This window comes from Poromitra crassiceps (genome assembly GCF_964638095.1).
Source record: "Poromitra crassiceps genome assembly, chromosome: 11".
Taxonomy (NCBI): domain Eukaryota; kingdom Metazoa; phylum Chordata; class Actinopteri; order Beryciformes; family Melamphaidae; genus Poromitra; species Poromitra crassiceps.
In genome coordinates this window covers 30,290,274-30,307,000 of record NC_139643.1, presented here as the reverse complement: position 1 = coordinate 30,307,000, position 16,727 = coordinate 30,290,274, and the positions used below count along the sequence as shown (strand labels likewise).

At 44.8% G+C, this 16,727-nt stretch overlaps 1 protein-coding gene across 1 annotated transcript in view; it reads right to left on the bottom strand.

Annotated features, from left to right (window-relative positions):
• Positions 1 to 318: 318 nt before the first annotated feature.
• The window catches only part of khdrbs3 (KH domain containing, RNA binding, signal transduction associated 3), a gene marked incomplete at its 5' end in the record, with an annotated part of 110,493 nt that continues 94,084 nt past the window's right edge, over positions 319 to 16,727 (bottom strand). The window contains 3 exons of the mRNA XM_083646563.1: positions 319 to 600; positions 4,173 to 4,225; positions 14,426 to 14,508. Coding sequence (XP_083502689.1) covers positions 509 to 600; positions 4,173 to 4,225; positions 14,426 to 14,508 — 228 coding nt within the window. The 3' untranslated portion in view covers positions 319 to 508. The remainder of the gene's footprint in view (positions 601 to 4,172; positions 4,226 to 14,425; positions 14,509 to 16,727) is intronic.

The following is a 16,727-nucleotide window of genomic DNA, read 5'->3' as shown; positions in this document are numbered from 1 at the left end:
TACTGCACTTTCCTAGAACTAAACTACGACATTTTAAAGTGATCAACCACGCACTTCAAGGTTTAAAGAATAGAGGGTGATAAATTAAGTTGCACTGGCAGCTGTGTAGGGACATTGTATCAACATATTCTAGTGATTCAGTAATTAATCATTACCAAGTAACATAGCTTGATACAATGTGTCTATCTTTACAATCACATAGCTGAGAGTGAAACTTAATGTACTATGGAGTCTTTCTTAATCTCAATGTCCAGTTGATTTTCTCCTAGAGGAAATAGATTGCCTAAATTGCTTTACACATTTTTGCCCAGTGGGAATACGTTTTGTGATCAGGGGGCTGCCAGTTTAAAACGTTTATGGAGTCATCATATTTACTATCGCCGTTTCCTCTGCGTTATTAGGCGGTTTAGTTTCATGTTCAATTCTAAAAAGGTGGGAGCGTCCATAAAAAATCCATTACTTGAGTTGAAACAGCCATGAGGACTCAGGTGCAGGTTGTATAAACAGTTCAATATCTGGAGTATGGCTGATCTCTGTACACTCCCTTGGTTGTCCGTGCTGCCGGTGCCTTGCTGCGGTTATTTGCCCACTCTTCTTGACCTGATCAGGAGGAAAACAAAAGAAGGGAATGATTAAAGAGGAGTGACGTCTGTATAACTAGTAACTCTCCTCATAACAGTCATGTAAGCCTCGTGAATACATTCTGCTCCGTGAAAATGATGCATCGCCACATTGTGGGCCCTTTGCATGTGTGTGACATTGATGTGGCGAATGCAATGACGAAAGTACCGTTTCAAGCCCGGAGAGCAAGCATAGAGTCAGAGCAAGAAGCCTGACTTTCACCTGGAAGGATGCATTGAGTCAGAGCAAGAAGCCTGACTTTCACCTGGAAGGATGCATAGAGTCAGAGCAAGAAGCCTGACTTTCACCTGGAAGGATGCATTGAGTCAGAGCAAGAAGCCTGACTTTCACCTGGAAGGATGCATAGAGTCAGAGCAAGAAGCCTGACTTTCACCGGGAAGGATGCATAGAGTCAGAGCAAGAAGCCTGACTTTCACCTGGAAGGATGCACCTCAGATCATTGAATGAGAGGATCAAATAGCTACTTGAAAAGGACCCGTTTAGCGGCTCCCAGCAAAAAGGTCACAATTACCATTAGCCCAAATCAGCCCCTGCTCACCCGCGGTACTGTCAATGTGAAAGTGCCAGTATCGATGGCACCCTTTGTCTGATCTCCAGCCAGCACAGACTCTTCCCTAAAGCTGAGGCTAACAAAGGGTTTTTCCCCCTCAGTGGCAGGCTCTCTGTTGGCAGCCCATAACCAATACTCCTTAATTAAACCTGTCACCCTTTCACTGACAGTCACTTTAAAGAAACGCTCCAAGGTAACCTTGTGCGTTGACAACAAGGATGCGCATCAACCCTGTTTATCTGAACCGAACTGCAGAGCGCCTTTTTCTCTTTGACCTATGCAGCAATTCTGTGCTGTGCTGTTTTCATTGGACGTGTCGGTGCGTGATACTCCAGTGAGTTGAGCGCTGCTTGGGTCTCCTGCTTGTGTGGTCAGCAAAGTTGGAGAAAGTTTCCTCCGAGAGTCGACACATTTGTTGTGTTAGTTCTGGCTTACTTTCAAGAACACATTCAAAAGCCTTTGTGATAAAAAAAAATAATTATGTGTTCATGCAGCGCTAATGGGATCTAGATCAATCAAAACAAATTGATAAATGTAATGATGCAAAGGATACAGTGACTACATCTTCCTCATTTCCCCATATGACTACTGTAGCGATCTGTACATTTCACATGGAAAAGATTGTGCAGAACAAAATAACAGCAGTCATCTCGTACTTTAAGGCATGGGCAAAAAATGTGCAACACACATTTCTTTAACAGAGAAGTGTGATTTAGCATACCGTACTTTAACACTGCAGTAATTAAAAAAGCAACTGTGATTATATTATCCATTTCCAAGTAATGCATTCTTACTTACAGCAAGTTGCTAATTAAACACATATTATAAAACATTTACATAATAGAACATACACTAATGTAGCCTTGCCTCAGGCATGTAGCCTTGCCTGAAATACTTGAATTAAATCTTTGTGCTTGTAGCTTAGCTCAGCACACACAAATGCACAAACTATTTTAACACTCTATACTAGAAATTGAGTGCGCTTCTTTCTAGCGTCCCTCGCTGGCTCGCCCGCTGAAGTGGCAGTGCTCATTTCTAGCATGCCTTGTTGGTTTGCCTTTGATGTCTCGCCGCTTTGCGTGCTCACAGACACAGCTCGCTCACACAGCCTCGCACGCTGCACGTGCTACCGGACGCAGCTCGGCCGCTCAACTGGCAGGCGTTTCGCCCATGCACAGTTGAGCAATTGCGTGCCGTGTCGCTGCCTTATATTAGTAAGATATACATATATATATATATATATATATATATACAGTAGTGTATGTGTGTGTATATATATATATATCCTAGGCAGCACTCGATTCCTAGGCTCGCCCGCCCTGCAGCTCGCGTACGCAGCATACCTGCATAAGATGAATTTGCTCATATGACATCACTATGACATCATCAGTGGACAAAAATTGGAACAGTGAACAGACAGAGATTGCCCACTTGCCCCTTTTATATATATAAGTAAGATAGATAGATAGATAGATAGATAGATAGATAGATAGATAAATATACAGTAGGCGCCCTGACTGACCAGAGGAGGCAGCGACCAGGACTCATACTCCCCCGGCTTCCCACCCGCAGTCACAGCCAATCTGTAGGAACGTCTGACCAAGCCGGACGTACCGCTGCTGGTAATTGAACCTGGGTCTCCGCGGTGGTAGTGCTTTTACCTCTACAGTACACTATACCCAGACACCCCTACCACTATATCTCTTTTTAAGTTTGCAGCTGCATGGTCAGAATAGATTTTTCTCAGAGGATTAAATGGTGCATAAGAGCATGTACTAAGCAACACTATCAATTGCACGGCGGGAGCCTCTGCATAATTGCAATAATGAGTTAATTGTGTACTAATGTGCCTTTAACACCTTAGAGAAGCTTGTGAGTGAGTGTGTGTTACATACAGTAGTGTACTGTATATCTCATTACCAGAGGGGGATTAACCTACACCTCCACAGCATATTATAGGCCTACTGTTTCAGCCCCACCATTGCTCTGTCTGTTGCACTCTATGTGTTAGGTGACTCTGCAGCAGACGTGACATTGCCCGGCTTCAGATCTTGTAAAAACACTGAGATGTTATTAAACAAGTATACTGTTGTCTCAGTGGTGATAACTTTGTGTTACTTTATGGCAACTGGCATCTCTTTTGAAACGTCGTGTGTTACAGCATCCCAACAGGAGACTGGTCACGAGCACCGAGGCAGATGGGACGAGGTGTTGCACCAACACCCTCTCAGGGTGCGATCACACTCCTCTTTGGTCCAAACCACAGTGCAAAAGTTGATTTTGTTCTATTTTTGTATTTGATTCGTTTCGGTTCAGACTGCCTAATTGCAAGCGGACCAGGGCTTGTAAACAAAAGTCACATGACTCACAAGAAGCTCGTTGATTGGACACAGGTTCGGTGACCTGTCGTCCCGCCAGCTTAGGGATTTTGGTGGCTGGGGGAGTCCAAGCAAACCTGCTTCCACTTCCTGTAACTTTAACTGAGCATGATGCTCTTTGCTGTAACTGACTGTCTCTGGTGTTCATAGCAGTTAAGAACAGGAGGAAATAGCTGTAACTGACCGTCTCCGGTGTCCATAGCAGTTAAGAACAGGAAGAAATAGCTGTAACTGACCATCTCTGGTGTTCATACCAGCTAAGACCACAGGAGGAAATAGCTGAATATGAGCATTAGTCCAGATGGTAAAATGCCCTTTGCCATTTTACCATGTTCGGCTTTCTAAGCATGAGTAACTTCTGGCTATCAGATGTCACCTGATACCTATAAGCCTTGCGTTTTAGGGTAGTTTCCTGTAGTTCTCCTAAAAAAGCCATAGTAAAAAACAGCAACCAACTTTTTAGTAAAGGTAATAATAACACTATATAATGCTATGTGTATCTTTACAACACGGGCTACTTTACAGAACCATGCTGCAGAACTGCATGGCATCATATCACATTATCAGTGGAGGGGACATTTGAAGAGAAAACAGCAACTCACCATAGGAATCATATGATTCCCCACTGTGTCCATACTCATAGTAGTCATCTGAGCTGTGAAAAGAGAGAACAGTTAGTTGCACGTCGGAATCGGTAAACATGAAACAAGAGGAAAATGATATACTTTGCATCGCACAAATTGCAGTTATCAGCAGATATGGAATATAAATTACTCATTTTCAGTAGGCCTATCATAGCCTAATGGAAGAACATCAAAGTCATATTTAGCAACATGCAATCACAGAGTATATACGCTGTACTGTGACATACAGGCGTTTTTCAGCTATACTCTGTTGGACATAAAAGTAGACAGCAACCATCAGACAACCTCCAATCACTCAAAAGTTGGGCTACATTTGCGCTTTCACAAGGCAATTTCCTTTTTCTTGGCAACTTTAATGAAAAATAAAAAGAGGTGGGGGAGAGGGTGGGGGTGCGCATAGCCTAGTGGTTCATTCCCGGCTTATTTCTTTATTTCTTTATCGCCGGTCACCGGTGAGATGCTGACAGAACAATCCTGCGTCAGTATCATTCAGTAACAGTGCTATCATTCAAGAGAGGCAATTCATCATAAAGCTGCCACTGAGCGCACGCCAGCCATCACAGCTGGCTCCTCTCTGCCTGCCTGTTAGGCTGTCAGTGACACCAGCAACTGTCTTCTCTGCGGAGTAGACAGCTGAAGGCACCGTCCCAAAGCCTCAACACACCACATCAACACAACACGCGCTTCTGGGGGCAACCTGGGGTGACAGCGGTGACACACGAGACGAGGTAACGCGCCGCCTTTACTCCCGTTACTGTCGTTTGACTCGCCTTTTGATCCCGTGATCGTCAAGAGCAAAATTCGGGGCTACTATCAGTCAGAGGTGAGACGCTTCAGCTTTAGCAGTGATTTCCAACCAGGAGTACAGTATGCGTACCCCTAGGGGTACTTGAGCAGCTTGCTGGGGGTACATGGAAAGATTGGGAATGCAATTTATTTCCAAAATGATTACAAAAGTATTAACTCGTTTCATAAGCCCATTGCTAATTTGTACGTGCATACCACAAGTTACCCAGGTGTCACTCTGTGAAGAGGTGACGTTCATGCAAGCCAACTAGCTAACAACGTCCAGTTGCTGTCGCTCCAGATTCAGGTTTGGGGAGCACAGTGACAAAGGGGGGAGGGGGGAAACAGCGCAAGCCCAAACACTGGCAGTTCAGTGCAAATATATTTGGTATGGATTTACTTGTATGTCCGCATATTGAACTAAATGTTTACTGTAATATACAGACACACAAGTTTAGTTTAATATGAGTTTTATAGAACAAATTCAGAAGCATCATCAACACGCATGAGTGAGGGGGTACTATAGGCAAGGCAACCGCTCAAGGGGGGAATAAGACAAAAAAAGGTTGGGAACCACTGCCCATTAGTCTCTCACAAGCCAGTCTATCTCTTCCACAATCTTCAGATGCTCCAAAGACAGTCTGTTCTCTCGTCTTCTTTATGTTATTTTATTTTATTTTACATTGCAAGGGAATACGGTAGCCATATATGACGAGTTACCTGTAGCCTACATTTATTTTATTTTAAATGTAACTCTGTCCCTTTTAAATTAAGTTAGCTACTCTTTACTTTTACATGAGTACATTTATACAGCAGTATAGTTTTACCTCTGCTAAAATACAATAGACTACTCCTCAAGTACTTCTACTTGAGTAGAATACTTGGAACTCCTTCTACACAGATGATGCCATTCAGTGGCAACATCATGGCAAGCTGATTGACTGTTGCATTGTTTTGCCAACTAGTGTTGGTAAAGAAAGAAGCGACACTAACATGACCAATTGGGGACAGAGGAGGGAATCCATTTAAAAGCACTAGGCCAGCTTAATGAGACATGCGGCAGCTCCCTAACGAGGTTTGTGCCTTAAGTCAGGCTTAGCATAAATTTTGCACAGCTCATGATTGAACTACAAACAATGCAAAGAGCAAACAAGGATTTTCCCGTGTGCTAATGTAGCCTCCCTTCACGAGGTGAGGCCAGCTGTTGTTGCACAGAGTGCGAGCTTTCCAATCAGCCCTCACGGCAGAGGTGCCACCTTGCATCCACCGGGGGTGTCAAGTCACTGGAGTATCTTTGACACTGCTCATTGGTGGAGAGAGCAAGAGAGAGAGAGGGGGGGGAGAGAGAGAGAGAGAGAGAGAGAGAGAGGGGAGAGAGACACACATACACCCACATGTGACAACTGAGTGCATGTTTTGGCTTGTCATGTTGTGTACCCCTTGACAAGAGCTGACAGGATAATAAATAATTAGATTTCACACTATGGTAAAATGCGAGCGTATATTCCAGGGTGGTCCCCCTCTAAATACACATCCATTTTTATGAATGTCAGAAAATCAATTTGCCACAATTCACATTGGGCACAGGGGCTTCCAGACATAATGACAAATATTGGATAATCTCGAGCTCTCCTGTACAACGCTCTCTCATATTTAAGAATATGTATGTATGTGTGTGTGTGTGTATGTATGTGTATATATATATATATATATATATATATATATATATATATACTGTATACGCACAACCCACAAATCACACAAATCAGGATGCCTCACAGTACAGGTAACATGGCCGTCCTATTTTCACTGTTGGTCTGGCAAAAACCTGGAGCTCAGATGCCTGTGATTGTTTTTCCTTTTCTGTTCACCATTACTCTTAACGACTGTGAGGACCATGAACTGTGCTCTACTGTATGTTGAAAGCTGCTGGGTAAGACCTGCTCTTACTGTAGCACAAAGCGGAAGAGTGTGCCAAAAGCTGTTAGGCGCTTCTAATTTCTGGGGTGACATTTTATCAATATCCCTACACAACTTCTCCCCGTAGCGACTTTCCCTTCTCAATTACCGAGATGGGCGAGTCCAGAGATGCATCCTGAAGGTCAAAGATTCAGGTGGAATTTGTGCGGTCCAAAGTTCAGTGCAGTCGAAAGCCCCTGCGGCACATTTGAGCACCACTCACCGGTCCATGAAGTGAACTACAGTAATGGCCTAAGCATGGCATAGAATTGAAAACATTTGTTACTGTATGTATAGTATTCATGTACTATATATTCCAAGCAAACTAAACATTCCCTAAATGCTAACGACGGAGCAAGGGAACCTTGACACTCCTATTTCACAATGTCATTTCTGATAATTACATCACTGGCTTCAAAGGATCCAGTCTTATTACATATTGAAAATGTTGTCAGCTCGTTATAGTTTAGAGACATAACTTGAGGAAAATGTCAACTGAAAAGCCTTGACGTTCCCCTTTTAAACATTCCGCGTTTATCACAACTGATCCCAAATCACAGCTTTTGATCCCAAATCACAGCTTTGCCTGGTCAAAAGTGCACATCTGGCAGCACGAACACAAGCATGAGATGAGGTGCCTGGGGTGCTTAAGTCTCAGTGGAGATATTGCCCTGTCATAGGTGTGAAAGTGCTTTGACTTTCTAAATAGGTCAGTTTTTTGATTTGACATTCATTAGCTGAAGGCATCCGCTGCTCTGCGTCTCCCCGCACTTCAGCCGGCCAAGACAGCGAGAGAGGCAATCTGTCTAAAGGCCCTGGCCCCCGGACCTCCAGGAGCCAAGACAAGGCCTAGTAGATCAGCGCATCTCTCACATCTCTCATCAGGAACCTCATTTCCAGGGCCTACTTCTCCACAGCTAAGAACCTGCCTCTTCCAGGCATCTGTCATCTCTGTGAATGGATCATTTTAAGCACTGATGTAGCCGTTCCCGGCCAAACAGATGGCGGTGTTAAATCTGAATGATGTAGTACACGTCCCTAGTGGACTTTGTTTTCTTACATGGCCATTAGTCTTCCACTCCTCTTTGATAAATCTGAAGAAATCAAGTGGGACATTAGGAGCGGCTGCAGAGGTGCGGGGGGGGGGGGGGGGGTTCAGCGTGATGTGGGGGGAGAGGCAGCTTTTCTGGTACAGGCCTACTTCTTCGTGCACACGCGCTCTGGACATTTTTATCCCGGCTGGGTTGACTGATCGTGAAGGACACAAAGGACTAAGAATCCTTAAGTGACAACACTTCTTTGATCACGTTTTTCATTCATTCGTGGAATGAGGACGGACAATAAAACGCTGACGAAAAATGCCCGACATTGAATGGTCTGATTACAGTAGAGAAACTCAGCGGTGATTTCCGGGGATGACAAAAGACGGACTGAAAACGGACGGGGAAAAGAGGGCAGCATTACTTATTTTCTGACTTTTTCTCCAAAAAAGGCCTCCTCACGGTGATTGCTCAACGCGGGCGGCTGATTGCAATGTTGAACCCCCGCTAAGGTGTCACAAAGAAGGACACAATGGCCTGCAGCACAGACTTTACTTTACAAATGAGTCAAATCTTCTTTCTAGTCTCAGTCGGACCATTTATGTTACGTTTTTTGGCCTAAAAATACACGACATCCACCTGTGGAGACTAGTGTCTTTTATTTTAAGTAGAACCTACAGTAGGACCTACCTACACCTAAGTTTTTCCAAGTTTCAACACTTTGGAATACATAATGCATTGGTTGCACTAAACATGAGTGTAAGAGTGTGACTATCAAGAATCTGCGACTCCTATTGACGGAGCATTAAATCTGCAATATGTAACTTTTGTCTTGAGACAGGAAGTGTATTGTTAGTCCCCCGAAGAACTTACATTGCCAAGACTCGAAGGCTAATAGGTTGTTCCATTGCAGAAATCTGCGCTCAGCAGATGGCCTGAAGGAACTACCTTGGCTGTCACTCTGTGCTGTTGTCCCATTGGCGCAACCAATGTTTGTTTGTTTTCAGGCCAAAATGGCAGTAGCGCTGTTGTCGGAAAAGCACCATAGTTTTCGACTCTTGCCTTCAATACTCTTTGGTCCCGCTCCCCTCCCCGGCAGTTGGTTAGGTTCCCGCCCCAACACGTGTCACTCATCTTGCTGAGTTATCTACACTGAAACAGATATCAGTGTTGTTTGATAGAACTTATCTCCTCCTATGCAGGTTTCTGGCACAGACGCTCGTTCGTAGCTCTGTGCTTCATTGCTGTTTAAAACGTGAAGGGGGCGCGCGTGCGTGCGTGTCTGTTGAAACTGGTGGTGTGAGGTGTTTTTGTTCCAAAAGACTATGTGCCAGAAAGTGAGGTTTGGAAAGCCAGCAATCTCAGCAGCTGGCTAAATAATGGTGGGATCATTAGTATTGATCAAAAGCCCTTAATCAGTTCCCTGCAGATATATGATGGTCATTTTGGGCCATGGGGCAGAACAAATCTTACTTACTGCCCCTTTCAATTATTAATAGAATGCCCTATGATAAAACCCACCGCCCAGCTACTTTTCTATTTTTCATGGACAAGATTGAACCCCACCTCCGAATGAGCACCTCTCCACTTTGATCACACATTTTTAAGCCAAGCAGCGTTCTTCTTTTTTCTACTTTTCCTATTAATAGAATGCGACTAGAAGTTTGTGTGACTGTGCGTGTGCGTGTGTGTGTGTGTGTGTGTGTGTGTGTGTGTTTGTGTTTGTTTTGAGATCTTTCCGCCACACCGGCGCAATTTCCGAAAACCCAGCAGTTCTCCTCCTCTGTTCTCCTCCACTTCTGTGTCTCCGGTACGGAGCTTTACAGGTGCTCGTCGGGGGTGCGTCTGCCCTTTTTCAAAACACTGTCACACAGCCATCCTCATAACCGCGGGCCTGCTCGGGAGCTGGCGACGCGAGGCCGGGGGTGCGAGACGTCAGCAGTCTCGCAGGTGTCAAGTATGAAGTAACGCTGTGATGCGCGCGGGCCGACCTCTCCGAGTGTCCGGTCGGCGCCGCGTCGCAGCTGTCATCATCCCTCCTCATTTCCCCGCAGAGAGATCACCTCCTCTCACCGCCATGCTGATCAAATTAAAGAGACTCTCCGTACGAGCAGCGCTCCTTGACCTTCCCTGCCTGATTGGTACCCGAGCGCGCTGCGTTCCGGCTCGCTCGCTCTCCGGAGACGAGGCCCTCCGCTGCATTTCCCTAAGAAGATGATAAATTAGTGCTCTACAGAGTGTTGCATAAACACAGCGCGAGAGGCAGCTGTGATGTGCGAGCCGGCGGACCCACTGCCACGGCTGTCACGCTGAGCTAGCGCTCCTTCTGAGAATAACCCCCTCCCCCCCCCCCCCACCTCTTTGGCTCTCTTCTGTACTGTACTGTAAATGTCTGGAAGTGTCTTTGGGGCATCAAAAAAAAGGGGGCTTGTTTAACTTAAGTCTTATGTATCAATTTTAGCTCTTCCATGGGACGGAATACGTAAGGAGCGATTAGACGTGTGTGTCTCGCCCAAGCCCTAACCTCCGGTTCTGCAAAATTACGCCAATGTGGGGTTACCAAAAACTGCAGTTCCTCGAATGAGTCATTCCCCATAGACCCCCATGGTAAAATGCCAGACTTTACAGCTGAAATAAACATGTTCACTGCTTGGTCTCTATAGCTAATTTCCCTGTTCGTGACAATTGTATAGGGGGGATTCTTATATAACTCACCTGTTTGTACAGTCTACTACAGTATGGCTGCAAAAAGAAGTCAGATTGCATAGTAGAGGTGAATGGGAAAATGACCCTACTTTTCACTTGATGTATTACCTCAGTAAACACTTTCCTAATGAGTTTATGGTCTCAATCACTAGTTTCACGTCCTCTTCAATACAGCATGACGGTCATTTTGTAAATGATGGGCCCATTTAGAGTAAAGTAGACAATAAATCAGATTATGCTTTGGGGTGTGATTGACAGGTCGCCTGTCCAGTGATCGCACAGCTCACCAATCACGGACCAATAACGGAGGAATAATCTCTGTCTCACTCTGTCTGGCTAAAAAGACTACAACAACAAGATGTCTGACTAAAAAGACTACAACAAAAAGATGTCTCGCTCTGTCTGGCTAAAAAGACTACAACAACAAGATGCTACATCCATATTCTTATACAGTCTGGTGTCGCCTCATTTGTCACTGGTTGCTGTTTGTCACCTCGGTGTAACATTCTTAAACCAAGGAAACAGTAATAAGATTTTATCGTCGTCATTGCTGCGTACTGCAGTGACATCGGAATGACATTTCAGGTATTGATGAGGAAAAATAGCTGTTCCTTTTGTTATCGCCCGCTTTAAATGTCAGATTGATGTTGAATCATCCCAAATCTATGGACAAGCACCATCCCTCATCCTAATTAGTCATCATCCTCTCGCACTGAGATCGTTAGGACGCAAAATAACGACTTTATCCGCGGGTGGAAGAATTCTCACTACTTTGATTATGTCAAGCGAAAGGACGACAAGAACAATGCACACTACGAGAGTGATCAACTGCCCATGTTTTCTCTATCTAAATGCACTGCACGTGTCGTGTGGAACTATTGAAAGATCACAGGACCAGGAGTCACTGCCTGTGCAGCAGCATCACAGTCTGCATATGAGGAAGAGCACCCTTTAAAAGCAGACCACAAATGGCAGGCCTGTTTGCAGCACAAGCCTTTGGGGTAATACCATGACAGAGACGCTAGATTGCTCTGCTTGTTATCCTCCGGCTACTGAGATGCTGCCACGCAGTCAGAGCTCAGATGTGGCGACTGGGAGCTCCTCAGGCGGCGAGGGGCATTGTTAGGAGACATCTTGTCCACACACAGCTGGGACCTGCCACCACTTTTCCTCGGGCTCCAGGCGAAAAAAGGCTGCACCTTTGTCCGTCACGGAACTAATCGGCACTGTGACCGAAGAGGAATCCACGAGTGGCACGGCATTATTACGTTGGGCTTAATTATAGCTGCTACAAAAGTGCCGCTTTTGATGTGGAAAACACATTAATTAAACATAATGAATTGTTTGATTACTGTTTGCGTCACAATTCTGTCCACAAATCAAAACACTGTGGGCGAGGAAATGTAAAGGATCAAGAATCTCAAGCGCTTGGCATTGTCACATGCTAGCGGTATTCATCATCGCTGTCAATATTGGGACGGTTTTTATGATGCTAATTATATTGTAACGCCGACAAGACACACCAGCGGACACATAAAGAGCATGTGCTGCACAATATATCCTCTGTGTTTATGGACAGACGGTCTCAGAACAAAGAGAGGGGAAGTCAATCAAACCAGCGGCTGTCTCTCTCATTACAACAATGCTGTTATTACACAGGGCTCACAGTAACACAAGCCTCTCCACTCTCCAGCTAATGCCAGACACAGCACGCACAAATAAGAGAAGAAGAAGACGGCACGCACAAATAAGAGAAGAAGAAGTGAATCAGTCGTCTCTGGAGACGCAGGCTTCCATGTCTGGGCCCTATTAGTTGCCTCGTCTCTCGCCAGATAACAGACATGAAAATCTCTTTTGAGTCAACCCAGCCTGCAGCCTTTACATGATGGACTCCATTTTTCTTCTGCCACCGCCCCCCCCCCCCCCCCCGCCCAACACTCCCCCACTCCCCCCCCCCACACCACCATTACTCACAAGGCTGCTTTTAAAACAAATAGCTGCAGATACCCAGGGTGGGCCTGCGTCGCCCCAGCCAGCCAGCATCTCTACATCTAACAGCCAACTCTTCGAGATGAGAGAGAGAGAGAGAGAGAGAGAGAGAGAGAGAGAGAGAGAGAGAGAGAGAGAGAGAGAGAGAGAGAGAGAGAGAGAGAGAGAGAGAGAGAGAGAGAGAGAGAGAGAGAGAGAGAGAGAGAGAGAGATCCAAAAAAGAGATAGCACAAAGGATGGACGAGGCCTTGGTGACATACATTGTGACACAAAAGAAAACATCGACCATCCCGCTCACAAAAGGCAGAGGACAAAGTATTTTTTTTCTGCCTGTTTCTTCTTCTCTCTCTTTTTTTTTTACAGCTGCCACTAATACAATGCAATTTTCCGACACCCTTACAGTAAGTGTGCCAACAGTCATTCCCCTCTATAAAGTGGCTGCAGGCAGACAAACGGAGCGCATTGTGTGACAGAGTTGGGCTGTTAGCGGGACACGACAAACCAAAGTGAAAGCCTTTGACCTTATGTGACGCAGAGAGGGTGATGGCTCCCTGGATATATACGCAAATCAATATTCTGCATTTAGCTGCGCAGGACCCTCCGTTAAATGGAGCAACATGCCAGCAAGACAGTTTGCTTTGCATTGTGATGAGACACAACAATGACCGCACTGAAGACAAGAAGAGAAACTAAAGGGAGCACAATATTGGCATGATCTTGTAAAGGGTGATTAAAGCCAAGATAATGAATTTAACTTGAAGACCATTAATACACACACATGTAGTTCCCCTGAAACTGTGTGTTTTCACTATGTGAACTATGGGTTTCACAGACTAGTTGACTAGTCGGCTATCAAAACCACTGATCGACACTGTGCATCATATAATCGTTCATCTGTGGTTTTAGGAATAAACGATATAAATAAATTTAAAATAGATTTGTTTAAACAATAATTTTCTACATTATGCCATGTTAAATCAACATAATTGAAGGTATTTAGAGAGGGAAAGACTCATTTCTATGCTATGTTGTTACTGCAGTCAAACAGTTCGTAGGCTATCTCCAGCTCAGCTAAGTTGCTGGGCATGTAAACAGCCTCTCAGAGCCAATCAGGACTCTGCTATTTCACATACCGCCAGGTTGGTCCCACCTACATTATTTAACCCTTTACTGGCTATTTTTGAGATATTTTTGGCGAGAATTGATCATTTTTATTGGGTGAAAAAAAAAGAGATATATACAGCATAATATCTCCCGTGAGTGACCAGTTGACTACTTTTTAGGAGTAGTCGGTGACTACAAAAATAACCGTGAATGCCCTAATGTGAACCAAAGTTTCTATATTTTCCTGCTACAGTAATAACTGTAATACTTGGCTAAGAGAGCCTGCTATGCAATCCAGCTTCACCTTTTGTTATGCTTCTGGAATGTTTCTGACTGCTACCTTTCAGTCCGTGACATTATGACTATAGCGTTGTTATTAATAACTCACACCAGTGTACTCCTACATACTGTACTGTACACACCAAATCCTGTGTCCACATAGTGTGGGCAATGCTGGGTGTCATGTTGGATTCTGTGTACTCAATGTGACTCAACGTTCTTTTTTTATGTTGATACAAGTGGAGCTTCATGAGTTATCCTTTTTTTTGAGTTAGTGGCTCACAGCGAGGAATATTTGGAGAAGAAACCGACGGTTTACAATGAGAGAGCAGATGCCACTGCACTTACTTTTGTCCTTGATTGCTGTAGTTGTTGTCGTAGGACTCATATCCCTGGTCATCGTAAGTGGTTCCGTAGTCATCGTCGTATTCCTAAGGAGAGACAAAATGTTTTTAATTGAGTTAGATTTGAATTGATGTTAAAACGATGGCCTGCAACCAAAGTTGAGCACCTGTAATATAGCCCCAAAATGAAAGTTGGGACAACGTCATATGTCGTCGATACTGTAGCTGCTTCCGGCATCATCTTGTGAAATCGGAACCTAAATATTAAGTATGGGACAATATATCGAAATTCAATGTATCACGATACAAAAATTGAATGAATCGTGATATTAGCTCCATTTTATTCTGCTGTAGTAATCACAAATGAGACGTCCGACCATCACAATTTCACAAGCTCCCCTTGCAAATGATATTATTTACACTTTATAATTACATTTTTAAATTGTTGTTTACATTCTAGCAGCCAATGCCATCGCTATAAAGATTGGTGGTTCAGAATAATTCTGCACAGTCAGACTTCATTGTCATGGAAGTTGTATTTATTAATCATACTGAATGGTATCGTGATATGAGCACATCGTCCCATCCCTACTAACCTAAAGTTCAAAACAGCTTCCAAAGCTCTTTTCATATGCATTTTTGCCATAATATCGCACTGTGGGAAAAAAAAACGTTTGCTCGTTTCACTTGACACTGAACTTGAGCACCTGCGACACATCGCCATCCGTCAAAAGCTCACTGGCTCCGGTGCTTTCACCCTCGTTAGACTATAACTTTGCAATGCACCACTGCCCTCCAGTCACATCACATGCGAGCAAAGTGGCGCGTGCCAAGTTGAACTACGTTCCCGCTCGGTGTCGGAGTGTCACCCCGCGACAGTCCTGCCCCTGTGTCTCCGTGTCAAGCGAGTGACAGTGGGCTGTAAAGACCTACGGCCCTGGCCACGTTTCATCACCACCTCAAAGGATGAGCCATGAACATCTGTTTGTGCTCCAGCAATCTGCCCCCATCTGCCCCCACCCGCACCCCCACCCAAGCCCTCTCCCCCCCCCCCTCCGCCCCCCCCGTCAAGACGAACATCAAAGGGAACCAGTGCCGCACCCACCCTAATTTGGGATAAATGGGACTTATGTTCCACAAAAGACGTCGACCCCTAGTGACAGGTCTCTCGTCCCCCGCACACTTCTCCGCTAATTCCATCTGCCCCTGATTTGCATGCTGGAAATGAATGTGTGTAAGATTTAGCAGCAGAAGAAAAATACTCATCACATCCATATGATTATTAAGGCCCTAATGCCTGATTAGAAACATGCCTTTGCCAAATGACAGCATTTGAGTTTGGCCTTTTATCTTTAATCCCCGGGAAAACCAAGTGTGTGTGTGTGAAGGAAGTACTGTAGGAACTACTGTATATGAAGTTGATCAAAGCGACCCGGGTGTGATCTGAGTTTCTCATTTATTTTTATATATATATTTTTTTGCTTGAGTTTTCCTCTGCTATTGGCGCTGGCTAGAGGTTTGGTCTTGGTTACTTAAGTGCCTTTTAAACATGAACTCTGGATCATGTCCAGCTAGAGAGAACAGGATATTTTCAGGTTTTGCCTTTCTAAACATGAGGGGTCTTTGTTAAGAAACAACTGGATATGAGCCGTTTTTTCTGCCAGTGGGCGGCCGGGGGGGGGGGGGGGGGGGGGGGATCGAAAACAAGAAATGTGATAGGAAACAGCTTTAGCTATGAGGCAGTCAAAATAGTGGTCGCACCGTCGTCAATCACTGTGGGTGATTTATTTTACAAGTGGCAACTAGTCATATCTGACTAGTTTTAAATGTATTTCTCCCCACAAAAGTTTGATAGCCTATCAGTCCGTCAGCTCCTATCCTCTCCGCAGTGTGGACGCACAGTCACACAACACTGCCTGCCTCACACAATAGAATTGGCTGCATCACGTTAGCGACAAATCTGGAGACTTCAAAAAACGTGCCGTTTTAACGGAGTCCATTCCAACGAGGGGTGGCAATGTGCCAAAAATGAGCGCTTCGCCTAGGTTACATAAAGCCGCCCAGTCAAAATAGTGGTCGGACTGTCGTCAATCACTGTGGGTGATTTATTTTACAAGTGGCATTTCAAGTCATATCTGACTAGTTTTCAATGTATTTCTCTCCACAAAAGTTAGGCTTTTTCTGACATGGGAGCAAGCAAGCAGCGCAGCAGTAAGCGTCCCTCCTGATGCAATGGACCTGGCTGCCTGGCTGCAGCTGAAGCGCGTTGGGACCACACGGCCAAACAATTCAAGCCCTTTTTGCAG